At 49.2% G+C, this 17,503-nt stretch overlaps 1 protein-coding gene across 2 annotated transcripts in view; it reads left to right on the top strand.

The window, feature by feature from the left end:
- ADCY2 (adenylate cyclase 2) overlaps positions 1–17,503 on the top strand; it is a 410,822-nt gene that overhangs the window by 361,189 nt on the left and 32,130 nt on the right. For both annotated transcript variants that reach the window (XM_051853662.2, XM_051853663.2), the window contains 3 exons: positions 3,158–3,277; positions 9,246–9,415; positions 16,717–16,801. In XM_051853662.2, the coding sequence (XP_051709622.1) occupies positions 3,158–3,277; positions 9,246–9,415; positions 16,717–16,801 (375 nt within the window). The remainder of the gene's footprint in view (positions 1–3,157; positions 3,278–9,245; positions 9,416–16,716; positions 16,802–17,503) is intronic.

Genomic DNA, 17,503 nt, shown 5'->3' with positions numbered 1-17,503 from the left:
GCAGAGGGAGGGGAAATGAGAACTGCTCCAGTGGTTACTTCCTCCACTGCTGCACCTGAAACACTTTGATTGGTACCTGGTGCTGCGCCGTTAGTGGTTCTTTTCCACGCAGGGTCTCCTCCCATATTGATGTCAAAGAAAAACCATAAAACAGTATGGAAGCTGACATTAGGTACAGAAAGGAGGCAATTTTGCGTCTTGTGATTTATTATTAATCAGAGACGAGGAAGGACCTGTCCCTCGGGCTCTGCCTCTGATCACATCCGAGGACTTCCAGGGAAGCTCCTCTGAGTAATTGTGTCCTGGCTCGTGCCACACCAGCTGCTGCTGTGCCACGCTCAGCCCCTGACGCCAGGCAGCCCCAGCAGGTGCCACCAGGACAGGGGCTGCCTCTGCACGCTCACAGCCAGGGACGTGGACAGCTTCGGCTGGGGATGCAGGCACAAAATCCTCCCTGCTTGCGGGTCTGTGGCCCCGGGATTGTTCTCCCTTTCTCCTGAGCCCCACTTCAGGTCGTCCTTGCTGGGGAGACTTCTGCTGAAGGCAGGATAGAGTTTTAAATTTTTCCCTGCATTTCCTTGGGGCCCACATTTTGCAGATTGAGTAGTTCTCCCCAGTCCTACGTCTGCTACTTCTCAGGGTTACCCAGTGAGGCTAATCCATGTGCAGCACGCACATGTGTCAGCAAGAACAGCAGCTCTTGTGAGTGTGTGGGATGGAGGTGGGGAGGGGTGCATGCGTGCAGGTACTTTGCTAAGCTGCTGGAGAGAAAATTTTCTGCAGGAAAATTTCTTTTTACAGTGCGACCCCTAACCTCGTTCAGCTCCATAGAGACAGCTCCTGCAATTCTTGTGTTTTCTTTTGGGAACAGACAAAGCTGCTTTCATTTGTAATTCTGTTTTTAATTTCTTTTATTATTAGCAGCATGCCTAGCATGAAGTACATCATTTGCCCATTTTTGAAGTATAGTTCGGTGGCGTTCAGTAGGTTTGCAATGTCGTGCAACTGTCCACACACAGGAACTTGGGGCCCATTCAATGCTCACCGCGGTCCCTCCGTCCCCCAGTGCCTGTCACTGTCCTTGCACTTTCTGTCCCTGTGAATTTGCCTCTTCTAGGCACTGGCTGCGAGTGGATCACAGCATAGCTGGCCTTTGCGTCTGTCTTCTTCACAGAGCATTCTGCCCCCAGGGGCCGCATGCCACAGTTCCTCCACCAGGGAAGACTGTTTGCCCTGTGTTTTCTCGGCTGGTGGCAGACAGAACCTTGTTAGCAGCCTCTGGGACAGCACCAGCCGAGACTCCATTTCTCTCAAGGACAGTCATGTATTAGGGATAATGGGAGGCGGCTTGTGGTGGCCGGTGACCTCCTTCTGCCCTTGACCATGAAGATGGCCAGTCCACGCTGAAAGAGAGAGAGAGAGATCTTTCATACACTGGTTCATTCCCCAAATGGCCATAACAGCTGGATCTGGGCCAATGCAGCCAGGAGCTTCTTCTGGGTCTCCCACACAGGTGCAGGGGCCCAAGCACTTGGGCCATCTTCTACTGCTTTCCTAGGCACATTAGCAGGGAGCTGGATTAGAAATGGAGCAGCCAGGACTCAAACCAGGGCCCACATGGGATGCCTGCACTCCAGACAGCGGCTTACCACATTGCCAACCCAGACACAGTCTTCATGAGGCGTCGTTTCATTGGTTGTACAGCGAGAATTTCACACTTCATTTTATGTATCTAGTTTTCCATCCGTACAGTGATGGTATCAAGAAGTTTTTGTTAATGATTTTAAGGTCCTGGGTGTTTAAAACTTAATTAGATGATTGATAGCCTAACAAACTAAACATTCTCCTTTTATTTGTCACTTCTTGATTCTTTAATATTTAAATCAATTTAATTTGGGATCCATCAATTCTAAATGTGTTACATTTTGGAGCCCAGTGTTTGCCAAGTGATAAAGCACTCCCTTTCCTCCCCAGATACTATATTGTTTGCAAGGGATTAGGGGGTAGGCACGAGGCTCGGCAGTGAAGGTGCCTCTGGAGACAGCTGCCTCCCAGATCAGAGTGCCTAATTCACGTCCGGGCTCCTCCAGCTTTCTGCTAAGGAGCATCCTGGGAGGCAGCAGGTGATCACAGACTAAATAAAGTCTTCCTGCCACCCTGAGTAAGTTAGTGTAGATGTCTGACGCAAACTACGCCATCAGAAGCCATGAATCAATAGACACAAACAAAAGTAGCCGTGGAAATCAGACAGGAAAGTTCCGCTTTTTAAGCCTAGAGTACGCAGAAACAGCCCAGCTTCCATGGCAGGGGTCGATGCCTCTAAGCACAGGGGCCCTGCCCACCCAGATCACAAGTCTCTGGTTCGTCTTTCCAGAACATTCCTCTGGCGAGGGCCACAGAACTCAGGGCTCATCTGTGGCCAGTGCAATGGCTTCTGCTGCAGCTTCCTTGGGATGGAGGGGCAGGGCAGGGGAGAGATTGAGGACATTGCTACCATTCTGCTAACAGGGCACCCGTTCATTCTGAACGCTAAGCATCAGGTACCATTAGCTAAGAGCTCATTCGCTTCTTGAGTCCTGAGAAAGAACATCCTCTCGAGTTTGCAAGCCTTCGTTGTTTGTCAAGTGCTCACAAATGGTAAAAGCAGAGTGTTGATTCCAGTGGTTACATTTTGCCCATAAAATTGATTCTCCTTCCTGAAACTGAACACACGGGGAACACTGTTGACTCCTGCAGCGTGTGACCCAAGAGGCCAAGGATGTTCTGAAGTATCTTTCCGGAGGCCCTGATTTCATGATGGAGACTTGGATGTGTGTCCACCAGGGGACGTCCACTCACCGAGCCCTCCACCCTTTGCACGGGGCTTTGTTAACATTTGATAGAAGTGCCTCCATTTTTAAAAAAATATTAAACATTCTCTATGGAATTCTCTATGAATTGTGTAGCACAATGCTTACTTGCTCATTGAATAGAAATTCCCAAAGCTTCAACTAGGGAAAGATGAAAGCTGTGAGCATTTGAAGCATAGACACCCTGGTTTGTCCATATAAACAGTTCTGCTTATTGGGCATAGGGGGACAGGGTTGTTAATAAACGTGGCATCCATCCAGTTGTTTTAATCTAATATGCACTGATTATCAACAACTTCTTGTTGCAGTTCTTCCTGAGTGACTCAGAGGAAGCAATCCTTCCAACTGCCAATACTTCAAACACAAGTTTCCCCGCCTCAAGCAATCAGGCAGCGATTCTGCGCGCACAAAGCTTATTTTTCCTCCCGGTAAGAATGCTGCACTCGTCACCACACCTGTGGCTGGGCCTCTGCCGTCTGCCTGTGTAAGGCCAGGCCACCATGTTCAGCTCTCGCGTGGGCTTCCCTTTCCTTCCGGCCTCAGTCCCTGAGTAGGTCCTGAGTGTACAGACGCCGGGGCCTGGCTAACCCAGCTTCTGCCAAGGGACAGTGTCACTGGATGCGTTCGCTAAGGGTACTTTATCCTCTGATCTGCTACAGAGTTTCGTGTGGCGCTGGGTCCGTTGCCTATAGGTTTTGCTAACTATTCCAGGGGATTCAGGTTACTTGTGCCCTAAAATCTGGGATTATAGGGTCTGTGTCTGTTTCTCCCTCTCCTTTGGCTACAAATGCTTCCTAGTGATTCTCTCCTCAAATAATCCTCCCCAACTGACTCATTTTAATCATTGTCACAAGGGCCTAGTTGGAAATTTCAGAACTTACTGACACATCAGAATTTAAATGAAAAGAGTTAAAATTGCTTCTTGCTTAACTTCTTTCTTCCATGAAATTGTTTACGCAAAAAAAAAAAAAAATGGGTTTTGATCATCTCCTTTTTCTTTCCTGAATTGTCATCTAAAATGTGCACAGTGTGTTCCTATCTGGTTGCCATCACAAATACTCAGCTCTGAGGATGTGAGATGAACTATTTGAGGGATGAAACTGGCAAATCAAGGTGTAGACTTTCAAAATGCCCTTCTCGTGCTTTAACTCCAGTAGCAGTGGCAGTGAACTCCATTTCTTTACTGTTCTTCTTGCACTGCCTCACTCCCCTGCTGTTTCGCTTCGGTCCTGTTTCCCTCCTCAGTGCTTTAATTCTTTGGGAAGATCCCTATTCTGCGTATAGATAGTGCTTGCCGCTGGTGTTTTTTGAAGAAGTTTTCTAAGGCCATGACTGTTTCAGGGGCACAATGACCCAGTCCACTACACTGTCTCCAGGGGCTTGAGGAGAAAGGTGGCGTAAGTTGCATCCCTTGTCCAAGGGCCCCAGGCCTCCAAATTAGACAGCATCTTCAGCCCCCGTGAGAATGAGGCATTGCATCTTCTATTTCAGTTCTGTGAAGAGTGGAAGACGGGATTCATGCTCAGGGTTGATTGGCTGCGGGCAGTTGGGAGTTCTTTTCCAGGCAGAAAGATTTAAATTCCCTGGCTGCCTGCTCTCCCTGCTTCAGCCAATGGCCTTAGTGTCCACATGTCTCAGACGCTCTCAGAGAGCGGGCTCACCCACCCGCAGGTCCCTCTCCAGCATTTCCACGGAAAATTCTAGAGACACCTTTCGCTGCTGGCGAGCAGTGTTTTTTAAATCTCTCTCCGATTGTTGGGGCAGAAGAGCTCAGCTGCCTTGGTCTCTCGGTAGGCGTCAGCTGATCATCATGACTTCCGTGTAGGCAGCAAGCCTGTGCAATATCTTACCTGCAACTGAAGTAAATAATTAGAAATTAGTCGGGTCGCTGAAACTAGATGGGATGCAGGCAGGCTCTGCTGCAGCTCACGTAATCCACCCTGAGAGAGAGGATCCCGGCCAGCTTGGCCAAGGAGGCCGCCAGTCAGGTTCGCTCATCCTGTCTGCACAGAAGCTCACACGTCCAGGAGGCCAGAGGAGCCAGAACCTCTTATCTTTCACCTAAGCAGATTCAGAGGAATGTTAGGAAGGCTATTACGTGAGGTGCACATCACCTCGATTTTCCCAAACCCTGGGTTACGCAAGTCTGGGCTTGGCTGGCGAGAGGGAAGAGTGTCCCAGCCACGGCTGGTGGTGATGCTAAGGCATAGAACTCTTAGTGAGAATTGCAGTAGTCATCAAAAAGGCATAAAAACAGGTGTATTTCACCCTGCAATACTAACTTTGGAAATTAATTTGAAGAGTGGAAACATTTATCTACTGGGGTTTTTATAAATGTGTTTATATGTGAATGTGACATCAACAAAGAAAAGAGGAAAAGAAAGGAAACAACCTAAAAGTGGGAAAAGGCAAATTTTTAAAATTAATTATTCTAACCACATAATAAAATTATGCCCACATTATGAAAGACATAAAATGAGTTAATGACATATAAGTGAATATATATTCATGGCAAATCATCAGTTGCAAAGTATTGTCTAAAACATTCCAAACAGTATCCTAAATAAATAATAGAAATATTAAAAAAAAACCCTCTCCTTCTAATATGTTTGGGCAGAGCAATTCACCGTGTCTGGTGTCACCACAGGTAGCAGAGAGAGACTGAGCAGTGTTGTTGTGCCTCAGGTTAGCCACGCCTTGGGATGCCTGTGTCCCACATCAGAATGCCCATTCAAGTCCCAGCTGCTCCACTTCTGATCCAGCTTCCTGCCAAAGCATCCTGCCCGTGATGGCTTTCCCATGTGGGAGACCTGGATAAAGTCTCAGGCTCCTGGCTTTAGCCTGGCCCAGCCCCGGGTGTTGCAGGCATTTGGGAGTGAACAGGCAGATGAAAGATCTCTGCTCATTCATATTCTCGCTTCTCTCCCTCTCCTTCCCTTCACTCTTCCTCTTCCCTTCTCCCCTCCCCTCCTCTCTTTCCTCTCCCTCTCCCTGTCTCTCTCCTCCCTCTCCCTCCCCCCTTCTTCTCCTCCTCTCTCTCTTCTTGTACTTCTTCTTCTCCTCCTCTTCCTTCTTCTCTCTGTCACCTTTTCAAATAGATGAAAAATAAATAGCTAAACAGCAAGAGAAAAATACTCATTTTCAAAGGCCAAACAAAATGAACCATAAAGGATCTTTGCTATGTAATCTCTAGGTTTCATGGCAGACACTGTGTACTCCTTACGTCATCTCGCCCAGAAAGCTACCCTCTGATGTAGATATTGTTAGAATCCCCATCTTGCAAGTGAGGGAACTGAGGCCCAAATAGACTTCAGTAACTCACCAGGACAACAGCAGCCGATACCTCGATTTGAAACGCCAGGTTGATTTTGTCAGTTGCCTCAAGGGTAGTAACCATGACTCATAATCATGCTACTAGTGAGGTTGTGCCAACAGAAGTCAGTTCCGTGGCCACTGCTTGAACTTGAGACAGTGTGGCATTCTCCTTGGTGGCCGAGCAGCGTGCCAGGGACAGCGACCTTGAGGATTCCCACCCTGGGCGTCTCCCATCTTCCCCACCTCCTCGCTGGACGTCCCTCTGTGGCTGTCTGCGGGTCCCCAGCCAGATCATCTTTGTACAGCCTCTAAGAATTCTAGGAAGGCCATTTAATAGAAAATGTATTAGTACTTTCTATCATATAATCAACACCTATTTTATTCAGCAAAATGCCCTTGCAATGTGAAAAACTCTTCAAAAGCCTAACAATAAAGTTTAGAATGTGGAATCTTATAGGTAATGACATACATTTCAAACTAGGGGTCCTCTGAGAAACTTTAAAGCCCTACCCTGTTCCTGTCTCCCCATAAATACACACACTGATAATGCACATATTCACGTCAGTTTCCTGTTCTAGCTTCCCATTTGAGCACGGGGAACGAGCCAGTGACCTTCAGCACTACAGGGGTTTGCAAGCACCATCTTAGCACAGAACCTCTTTACAAAACCTAGGCCACAAAGAGACCTGGTTGATCGTAGCAACAACAGGTTGACACAGCTTCCCAGTGGCTGGCGTGCTCTGCACCCTGAAGTGGGTGCCACCGCTGTCTCTACTCTGCCTTCATGGTGCAGGTGAACTGCTTTGGTGAACCTCATGGGGCAGGAGCCTTGTCACTGTGGATCCCCACAGCGAGGCCCTGGCGTGAAGGAGCAGTTTTACAATACTAGCATCTGCTGGCTAAAGGTTATAAATCAGTGCTTCTCATCCCCTCGTGGGGTGGTTCTGCTTCCTTCCTCCCTCTCTTCCCCTCCTCCTCCTCCTCCTTTACCCTCCTTTCTTTCCTGTCTGTCCTGGACCGATGGCATGATGAATTGAACAATGTCGTGATGAATTGCCAGAAAATGAACTGAAAAATGAAGGCCCATACAGTGCAAACCCATATTTTGTTAGATTCAGCAGAAACAAGAGTGCTCCATCAAACTGCTGTCGGTGTCTGTCCGGATCCCCAGGCGGCTGCAGAGCCCCATGGTCTCCTGTGCACAGCCTTGTTCTGGGCAAGCTGGAGAACGCACAGGCCCTTCCTTGTCTGAGCCTCGACCTTCCAGGGGGAAGAGCCTTATCTAACGAGGCGGAGGCAGAGCTCACGGGTGAGAGGGCCTGGCTTCAAAGGGCCTGCTGCCTCTCTTACCTTTCTGCTCGGACACTGCCCGTCCGCCTGTGCACCGCACCTATGATTCTGTCATTTTACTACACGAGCCTGAGCGATCTCATCACGACCCCTGAGATCCACTTTCCTGCCCTGTCTTTCTCTCTGTGGCAGATGGGAGTGATGGTCAGGATAGTGGGGGCTGACCCCAGATGATTGGGGCCAAAGAAACTGCGCTTGCAACCCTAGCGGCTCATAAGATGTATCCTGACCGGATGGGCAGCCCTCATGCTCCCGTGCAAGGGAAAACCTTCGCTTCCTGGAAAAGAACCCAATCATGCAGTCACTGGGTCGCCCCCTGGAAATCACCAGCCTGCCTTTGCAAGCTGGAGGGTCTCCCAGGAAAGGGTGGTGTTAATCGCTGTGCGATGCTTTCGCGTACTCGACGGTGAGGAGAAAACCTGTTGTGTGATCACTGCAACTCAGGTTTGCAATTTCTCTCTCTTCGTCAAGAATGGGGCTGGTGAGCAAATATCAGGAGCCTTCCACACAGCTTAATGGAGAGGACCTAGGCTGGGGGGCGTGCTGGGAACAGCTGGAATGACGGAAATAAACAGTTCACACGTGGCTCGTTGGATTAGGATGAAGCTGAAATTGAGGAGCCTACAGTGGGGTTATGTTTTAAAGACAGAGTTTATCGCACATCAATCAGATCTCTCCTTTATTAAAAGCCTTGATCTTTATTGCCTGCTCTCTCTCTCTTCTGAGAATGCTAAGATGGTAACAAAACCCCACTTTTATGAGGAACCCCGTGATGCAGCCAGGACAAGCGGGCTCTGTGGGACCGGCAGCTGTGGCAGTTTAGCGAGTCCCTCCTGGCCCCGAGTTCAATTCCCGTCTGTTCTTTGCAGTGATCTGTCAGGATGTTCCTGTTGCCATCATTTCACAGATGAACACACCTGACATAGGCAAGTTAAGGAACTACCCAAAACTAGCCAAGCTAGTCCATGGCTAAAGCAAGATGGGAACCAGGGCTGCCCCAGGCCCGTCTCACCCTGTCTGTGGTGGTAGGTAGTGAGAAAAGGCTTAGCACAGTCGATGCGCCTACAGCCTCCTGGGCACTAAGACAGAGAGAGCCAGCCTGCTCATCACAGGTGGTTCTCCTAGTTTCTTCTGGAACCTGTTCAGATTCCAGGGCATCCACGACTCACTCCGGTCAAAGCTTTGCACCTGAATCCTCTGTTTTGGATGCACATCGTGGCACAATTCCTTTTCTTTGAGTAAAACATCCAAGTTTCCTTAGACTTCAGCAGAGTTCCCTGTGATGATTTATGTCTTCCCAATGAATTAAAGAACTGGAAAGCCAAAAACAGATTCTACATGCTGTGATTTTTAAAACTCCTATGAATATACAGGAGGTTAGACTGCTTTTATTTTCAGGAAGTAAATGACATTAGCTTACAGTGACATGTCCTTAGGATAGATTTGTAAAAATTTCTATTTCCAAAATGTGTTTGGCAGTATTCTCGCTTGCTTTTATTCATGAGGCCATTCTGGGCCAGAGAACCGCAGACTGAGTCATTGTTCTTTGACTCCAACGCGTACAAGCATTTGCCACTGAAGCCAAGAGGAGAAACAGGCATCTAAGGAACCATGGTTCACAGCCAACTTTCACACTGACCAAGTGAGCCCAATCATGACCCACGGTGTTAGTTGTTCCAGCAGTTTCCCAAAGAGATCCTAAGTCTTTGTCTGCCGTGTTTCTCTGTCCAGTACTTCATCTACTGCTGCATTCTGGGCTTGATCTCCTGTTCGGTTTTCCTGCGGATAAATTATGAGTTGAAAATGTTGATCATGATGGTGGCCTTGGTGGCCTACAACATCCTCCTACTCCACACCCACGCCCACGTCCTGGACGACTACAGCCAGGTCTTGTTTGAGAGGTAAGCTGCTTCCTCTGCCTACTGTCGTCCTTCCATGGGATGCTGATAAGGTGCGTGTTGAGTGAACGCAGATTAGCCGTGGCCACTGATGATCCTTGTGAAAGTTTCTTTCGAGTGATGGTTCAGAAAGATGATAATGCTTGTTTTTCATTATAGATCACTTAGCTTACATGTCATCAAATACACTCAGAAGATGTGAAGTGGTTTAGAGAGGGGATTTGTGTTACAATCTATTCTGTACTGATAAACGTGATCTAGAGTTCCCAACCCAGCACTGTTGAGCTGAACGGAGTAATTGTTGTGGGGCTGTCCTGATTGGTGCAGGGTGTTCGGTGACATCCCTGGCCTCTACCCACAGTCCCCTACCCCAGCTCACAACAACCAAGGATGTCCTCAGAAGTGGGCCAGTGTTCCTAGGAGGGAAAACAGCCCTCTGTTCAGAGCAAATACGCTGGAAAAATAAGGAGATATGCTCACAGTTACAACACTAACATTCTTACTAGAAATTTCCCAAGATACTGCTGTGGGGATGGGGAGCCATCAGCCCTGGAGTCCCAAGACAAGATAGGATTGTGTTAACCCTCCTACCTCGGGACTGGACGCACGCAGCAGGAGCTGTCCTCTCAGCTCCCCTCTCTCAGGTCAGCGAAAGCTTTCCTGTTACTGCACTGCTTCCACATGTTTGTAATAAATATTTTAGTCCTTATTTGGGAAAAAAAAAACACATTTCTTTATCATTATGGTGTTCTCCATTTTCATCTCAATAGCGAAACAACACTTTATGTCAAGTATGAGGTTCGCATCTGGGCCCACCAGGCTTCAAAGTATTTTCTTTGTGTCCTTGGCATTCTTCTCCATATTATTTCTGTAATTCTCTCTGCAAAAAACACCAGCTCTAAACATGTCCAAACTCGCCTTGCTCCAGAAAGATGGTTATGTTGACAGCACATGGCCGCTTAGTTCTTGGTGCGGGGAACAGGAGCCACCTGGCTGTGGAAATTCCTACCAACAAGAGCACTCCCAGAAACACAGCCACAGTGCATTCTCCTCACCTAATTGAATCCCCATCATCCTCCACACCATGAAACCCTGATCATCTGAAATGAAGCTTAGGGCAGCGGAGTTGCAAAAGTACGTAACTGCATTCTGGAAATTTTATGATTCCCTCGCCAAGAATGAAATCAGGAGTTAATTTTCCAATAAATTCTCAAAATTGTCGACCAAGCGTGCTTTCAAATTTCTCTGCTGTATCCAGAGAGGCTGTCTCGCAATCCTAAATAAATGCAGCATTACTGATTTTCACACGCAGCCGAAGATGCCACTAAATTTCCTTTGATTCAATTTAAAGCGCCTGAATATGGAGCACAGCCAAAGCCAAAGAAGAAATCAGATCAGCAAGCTTCTGGTGGGTAAAGAATTACTTCTGGGGCCCAAGTGAGGCACTGAGAGCCATGCAGTCTCAAGCAGACCCCGCGGTGAGAGCGGTGATGAGCTTGAGCAAAGGGGTTTCTAAGATTCTGAGACCTTTTGTTTTATTCAGAGGCTTGTGTGTCTGCACGCTGGGTTTGTTGTTATGACAACCTGGAAGCCAAGAGGGCTGACTTGAGAAGCCTCAGTGACTTGCCTTGACTTCTAACATTGAAGATACATCCAGGGGCCAGCACTGTGGCTTAGTAGGTTAGGCCTCCTCCTGTGGTGCCAGCATGCCATATGGGTGCCATTTTGAGTCCTGGCCGTTCCACTTCCAATCCAGCTCTCTGCTAGTAGCCTGGGAAAGAAATGGAAGATGACCAAACGGTTTGGGCTCCTGTATCTCATGGGAGACCTGGACGAGGCTCCTGGCTCCTGACTTCAGATCAGCCCAGCTCTGGCTGTTACATCCATCTGGGGAGTGAACCAGTAGATGGAAGACCTCTCTCTCTCTCTTGCTTTCTCTCTCTCTCTCTGAAACTCTGCCCCTCAAATGAATAATCTTTTTTTTTTTTAAATAAAAAAGACTCCACTCCAGGGAGGTGTGCCTATCTCCCAGTTCACTTGGTTGGAAGTTTCTGGCACTTCCTGAGCCAGTCTCCATGGAAGCTGGCATGCCACGGCCACTCCCACTCCTCCCCTGAGATATGAACATTACTCACAGGGTAGCATCACACCTTACTTTGAGTGTGCTGTTAAAACCCATTAGAACGGAGGCCAGCACCCCCCAGTACTTGATGCTACCTACTGTGAAGTGAAATTTGACAAGGTGCCTCCCCCGGGAGGGAAGCTCTGGAATTTCTGGTGTATGGAGAGGCTGGAACCCAGTTGCTTCTAGATTCTCAGGCTCTTAGACCAGTCCTCGTACTTTCTTCACACACGATGTCCTGTTGGGTTGAGCAATAACTGTTCTGGTTCCCATGTAGGGCGCTGTCTCACAGCCTTGGTCAGAGCTGTTGACATCGGTTGCTCTCCGAGGCGGCTGTGAACTTCATGACAGCTGGAACTACTGGAGGCTGTTTTGTCTGCACCTGACAGGCTGGCTCCAGGATCTGCAAGACGTAGTCAGATTTGCCCTAAGAGTTGTCCTGCCAACCTGGAACGTCTCCAGTGCTGGTTGTCACTGTTTCGTGTGGAACCAGCCATTATGCAAGGTTGCCTGAGGGCTCAAAATGTACCTTTAGTTGTAGAGAGGCATGGAGGATGCTAGCTCATTGTCAATGACCAGGAGCACCTGGACCAATGAGCATGTGTTGGAATTGTAGCCTGATGGAGTTGCTTTGCGGGCAGCAGGTTGACAGCCGTCAGCAGCAGTCACATCCAAGGCTCGGCCTCATGCAGAGCTCTGACGGTGGTTGGTGGATACGGCTGTGGATTTCACCTCCCCAGCCTTCACAGCAGCTCCCCGCTAGGACAGCAGAGATGCTCGAATTGGTGTGAGCCGTGGAGAGCCACGGGTCAAGCACCTGCGGTGGGAAATTTTCTTCTTCCCCAGTTCTTCCCAGGTCTCATGCAAGTCTCAGTAGTTAGGACTCAAGATACTGTGACGTGTGTGACAGTGTTCCATCTTGGAACCAGTTGGTGGAAAACTAAGAGGACGTCTGGAGAAAGGACTGCAGGACTCATCACGCACAGGCAGGGGCAGGGAGAACTGCCTGTCTCACCCTGGGACAGGTGGGCGAGGTGCTTCTGATCACCTGAGAGGGTTTCATGTCCCCTGTTTTAAACTGCACTCCAGATTTGTCCAAGATTGGCATTCTAGCCCATAATAAATTCTAGTTCAAATTGAAAAGATTTAATAAAAACTTTCAAATGTAACATCTCAGCTTCCTCAACCCTATTTCTCCCCACCCTGGGCCAGCTTCTGAAAGTAAGAGTTCTCTGTCCGTGACACCCATGATCAGGGAGGCATGGAGGAAGGAAACCCCAGCTGCTGGCCTTTAACCACAGAGCAAGTCGTCCCGAGCTACTCAAATTCAACCATGAGTGACCTACTTCTTTATCTGACCTTAAACAGAAGATGCCCTGTGGTTTGGAAGCATCTGCATGAAGACAGTGGATTTTTAGGCTGCTTTGGTTAATTTTTGTTTGATTTAGGAATGGGGGTTTGAGAGTGGCACTTCACAGCCTGTGCCGTAGACGATGTGGGATGCGTTCTTGAGATCACCAGCGTTTCAGTCTCTGATGCCACGTCTGTGCACAGCCCCACAGTGTCAGGCTCGTTCCCTGTGGCTTAAAGTCACTCCTCTCCACAAAATGAAAGCCCAGCTGCACTGACCGGGGGCATCGTGAGCTCCATAGTGAGCAGACGGCTCTGCCTCTCCAGCCCCTCATCTCTGCCCACCCGAAGCTGCCTCGGGGCACGAACCTGGCCCTATTCGTGCTGGTCTGTTGGCAGCAGCACAGTAAAGTTTTGGCTTGGCATTAATGAAAACCTCTCTGAAAAAATAATGTAGGCTTTCAGCTGTCTCTCTCAGGGTATTGTAAGGCCACCATCTCTAGAAGTTTGCATCAGACTCTGGTGAATCTGTGTCTAACCAGGGCACGAAAGGGTGTTGTATGAGACCATTTCCCAGTACTAGAATAAAATGCCGGAAGCAGGCTGCTCTATAAAGACAATTATTATGCCTCACAGTTCTGACAAGATCTAGCTAGGAGTCTCAGCTGGCCATGTCCCAAGACAGCACATTCCGTCTGTTTGTGTCTCTGTCCATAGATGGCCACCAGGATTCACTCATGGGGGCTCCACCCAATGACCTGATCTAATCTGATCACCTCCCAGACGCCCACCTCTACACACCATTGGTTAAGATTCCACCCTCTTCATGCACCATTGTGGGGTTTAAGTCACAACAGATGAAGCCAGAAGGGACTTCTCAAACCATAACCAAGCCAGAGCAGGTGTCTAGAAGCCCCTCAGGAGAGGTGAGCCATTCCCAGGCCAACGTGGCAGCCTGTCCCTTCATCCATTCTTTCATTTTTTATTTTATTTTATTTATTTGAAAAATAGAATTACAGAGAGAAGCAGGGTGGGGGGTCTTCCATCTGCTGGTTCACTCCCCAAATGGCCACAACGGCCAGTGCTGAGCCAATCCAAAGCCAGGAGCCAGGAGCTTCTTCTGGGTTTCCCACATGGGTACAGGGACCCAATGACTTGGACCATCTTTTGCTGCTTTCCCAGGCACTTTAGCAGGTAGTTGGATTGGAAGTGGAGCAACCAGAACTCGAACCAGCACCCACATGAGATGCTGGCGCTGCAGGCTGGAGCTTTAACCTGCTGTGCCACAGTGCTTGCATCCCATTCAAGCATTTTTACTACATACTTTTATTGACTGCCTGTTACATGAATATGGGGGTGCTGGCTGAGCTGTGGTCTCTAGGCCTCATCACCAGCTGGAACTGGGCCAGAATGAAATGGTCACAGAAAGTGACTTGGGTTGGGAAGGAGATCCTGTGTGGCACGTCACAGAAGAGCCTGCAGGACAGTCGGGGACAGCTTCCGCAAAGCACCACCACATACATGGTGACAAGTCCCTTCCACTTCTCAAGTCACCCTGAGATGAAGATTGGCGGATGGAGCTCAGGGCTATCGTTATTGGGCCTTATTCATTTTCACCCCAGCGTTTGTTTGCTGTGATGTTTTTTTTTTTTTTACTCTGTACAATGTTGTCTCCTGACCCTGCAACTGGTCAGTAGGACTGTCCCAGTCCTACACTGAGTAAGGTTCAGTGAGCAGACACAGTCCTGTCGCATCATGGAGTTGGACACGACTTGAATGTTTTGCATCCTTTGTTGTCAGAGATTCCTGCGGTTTCAGGGGCATCTCATTGGCAAAGCCAGGCTTTCCATAACTGACTGGTGTAACACAGGTATGGCCAAGAAAGCCAAGAGATAAGCCAGCTGGAAACCAAGAGGTTTGTATGGTTGGAAGGGCCGGTAGGGTCATCACCTCTTGGCTGACCTCTTCCTTCTGAGCTGTGGACCTGGAGTTCAGGATCCCAGAGGCCAGACTAGTTTCTGTCCCAGCTGGACCTGAGCAGCTCTGATTCTGTCTCAGCTACTTGACTGTGACTGTCGCCACGACAAATCAGTCCCCTTGGGCATCTTCTTAAGGAAAAAAAGGCAGGGTGGGGGATTCACCTCACCTAGAAAAACTCAAAGTTTTTCAAAGGAAGCTTATGTGTATCCACCTGCCTGGATGCCTTCTCTCCTTTCCCAGTGGGAGTGCTCGCGAGAGAGGAGAGAGGCCCTGCTCCTCCTCTGCCTCAAAGAGAAACAGAGATCCCCTGAGGGTTCAGACTGTCCCAGCCGCAGCTGGTCAGCTAGGAAGGAAAGAGCACAGCGCTTCTAGAAAGTTCTCTGAGGTGCCACGGCCCCGAGCCACTGGGAGGCACTCCAGGAGCCCAGCTTTCCTCCACACTTGGGTCTCTCGGGCCAGTGGTGACGTTCTCCAGAATCCATGTCCTTCCTGAGCTCCCAGCTCCCTCTGACCTTCGCAGATTGTACTAAACATCAGGAGTGCCACTCATGAAGAGCTTCCTGCCTGTCAGGCTCGGGGCCAGCTGGTGGCCAAAGCAGCCACGTGGTTCCCCCTGGGACTGATGCAGAATACGAGGCTGGGAGGGGTTCATCCCAAGGCCCCACAGTTCAAGACTGGAACTCTACACCGAGCCTCTCGTCATCTCATCAGCCCTCGAACTCTCTACGGAGAAGCCAGGAAATCTCAAGCCAGGGCAGAACAAGAGCAGAAAGTGACTGCTGGCGTCTGCTTTAGGCAGGGTGGATGCTCTCGTGTGGCAGGTGTCCGGACCCACCGCACTGTCAATTTGCAGGTCTTACTTATAGCTGACAAATGGCCATCTGTCTGCGGAAGCAGGAAACTGCACCCTGCATCCGTGCAGTGACGCTGGTGGTCCCTGCCTGGCTGCACAGTGCAGTGTCCGCTTGGGCAGCAGTAACTTACAGCTGTCTGCCTGGTGCTGACGGGAGGTGAGCCGTGGTGTAGAATCCCATGAAAGAGTGAATGAGGGTGGGCACCACCCAGCAAAGTTTCGAGAGGCTTCTGAATTCACGGGTGCCTCACATGAGTCACAATTTCAAGCGTCCTGTCTCTTGGTGGGAGCAGCAATGAAAACACTGAAGGAACCACGTACCCAACTATCTGTACTGACCCCAGAAGTGCAAAGAAAGGATATCAGTGCTGTGCTATTCCTCTCTCTGTATTTGCTAGGACTTGATACAAAGTAAGAAGTCTAGATTAATTGTTTTCTTTCTTTCTTTTTTTTTTTTTTTAGACAGGCAGAGTTAGACAGTGAGAGAGAGAAAGAGAGAGACAAAGGTCTTCCTTTTTCCCTTGGTTCACCCCCTAAGTGGCCACCACAGCCGGCACGTTGTGGCCAGCGCGCTGCACCAATCCGAAGCCAGGAGCCAGGTACCTCCTCCTGGTCTCCCATGCAGGTGCAGGGCCCAAGCACTTGGGCCATCCTCCACTGCCTTCCTGGGCGACAGCAGAGAGCTGGACTGGAAGAGGGGCAACCGGGACAGAATCCGGCGCCCCAACCGGGACTAGAATCCGGGGTGCCGGCGCTGCAGGCAGAGGATTAGCCTAGTGAGGCGCAGCGCTGGCTCCAGAAGTCTAAATTAATTTCAAAGTATTTTTTCCACTGGGCTCTCATAATAGGGACGTTTTGGTTTTGTTTGGTTCATTCTAGACTTGAAGATGTATGTGAACATGTGTTGACAGGCCCGTGTGGATACACATTAATGACTGGAGTTTTCTGCGCACGGTGTTTTGTTGTCTGTCTGTGGTTTGTTGGTTTGTTTCTTCCTAGGCCAGGCATTTGGAAAGACCTGAAGACCATGGGCTCAGTGTCTCTCTCTATATTTTTCGTCACTCTGCTGGTCCTGGGAAGACAGGTAAGAAGGCTTTTCTGTACAGAACTTCTCAAGGGCTGTGTGATTAATGCTGCACTCCTGTGCTGGGAGTTACGTTCATGCAGAAAGACGTGTGAGAATCAGAATCCCCTCATCCCCTCCAAGCAAAGTAGGTAGCACAAGCTGCAGGTGCCTAGACAGAGACCCGAGAGAGCAGCCTCATTTAACCCACAAGAAGCAACCATGAATAGCAAAGACTAGAGTCAACTCACCCCTAATTAATCTTGAAATAAATTCTGTGATTTTGGCAGGCTACAAAAGAGTCGCCCCGTTGTCCCCTAATAGCTGATGCTATTTGGAAAAGTGATCGCCCTAGACTGGGTTTGTGTTTGCCTCCCTGGGTGTAGGGCTGCTGCCTTATCAGATTGTCCTCTGTTCAGTGCCGTGACTCTCCTTCCTGGGGACCTCCCTCCGTGGTCTCCCGTTAGAGGCTGTGGGCGTGGACTTGAAGGAAGTCTTCCCCCACCTGCACGCAAGGACACTTGCCCAAAGACTCATCTGAAGCCAAGCAGCTCTTCCTGAGCCAAAGTCTGTTTCAAGTTCTGCCATGGATGGTGCGAAGCAAACAATACAGTGATTTATTTGGAAATAAGGCATTAGGAAGCAAAGCCGAGTAAATTAAATGCACACCACTGAACGGTCAAGTTGGATCTGTGGCAGGTGTCTGAGAGGCACACTGCACAC

Source organism: Oryctolagus cuniculus, chromosome 14 (assembly GCF_964237555.1).
Source record: "Oryctolagus cuniculus chromosome 14, mOryCun1.1, whole genome shotgun sequence".
In the NCBI taxonomy this organism is placed as follows: Eukaryota; Metazoa; Chordata; class Mammalia; order Lagomorpha; family Leporidae; genus Oryctolagus; species Oryctolagus cuniculus.
The sequence above is the reverse complement of the archived record's forward strand: the minus strand, read 5'-3'. Positions and strand labels throughout refer to the sequence as shown.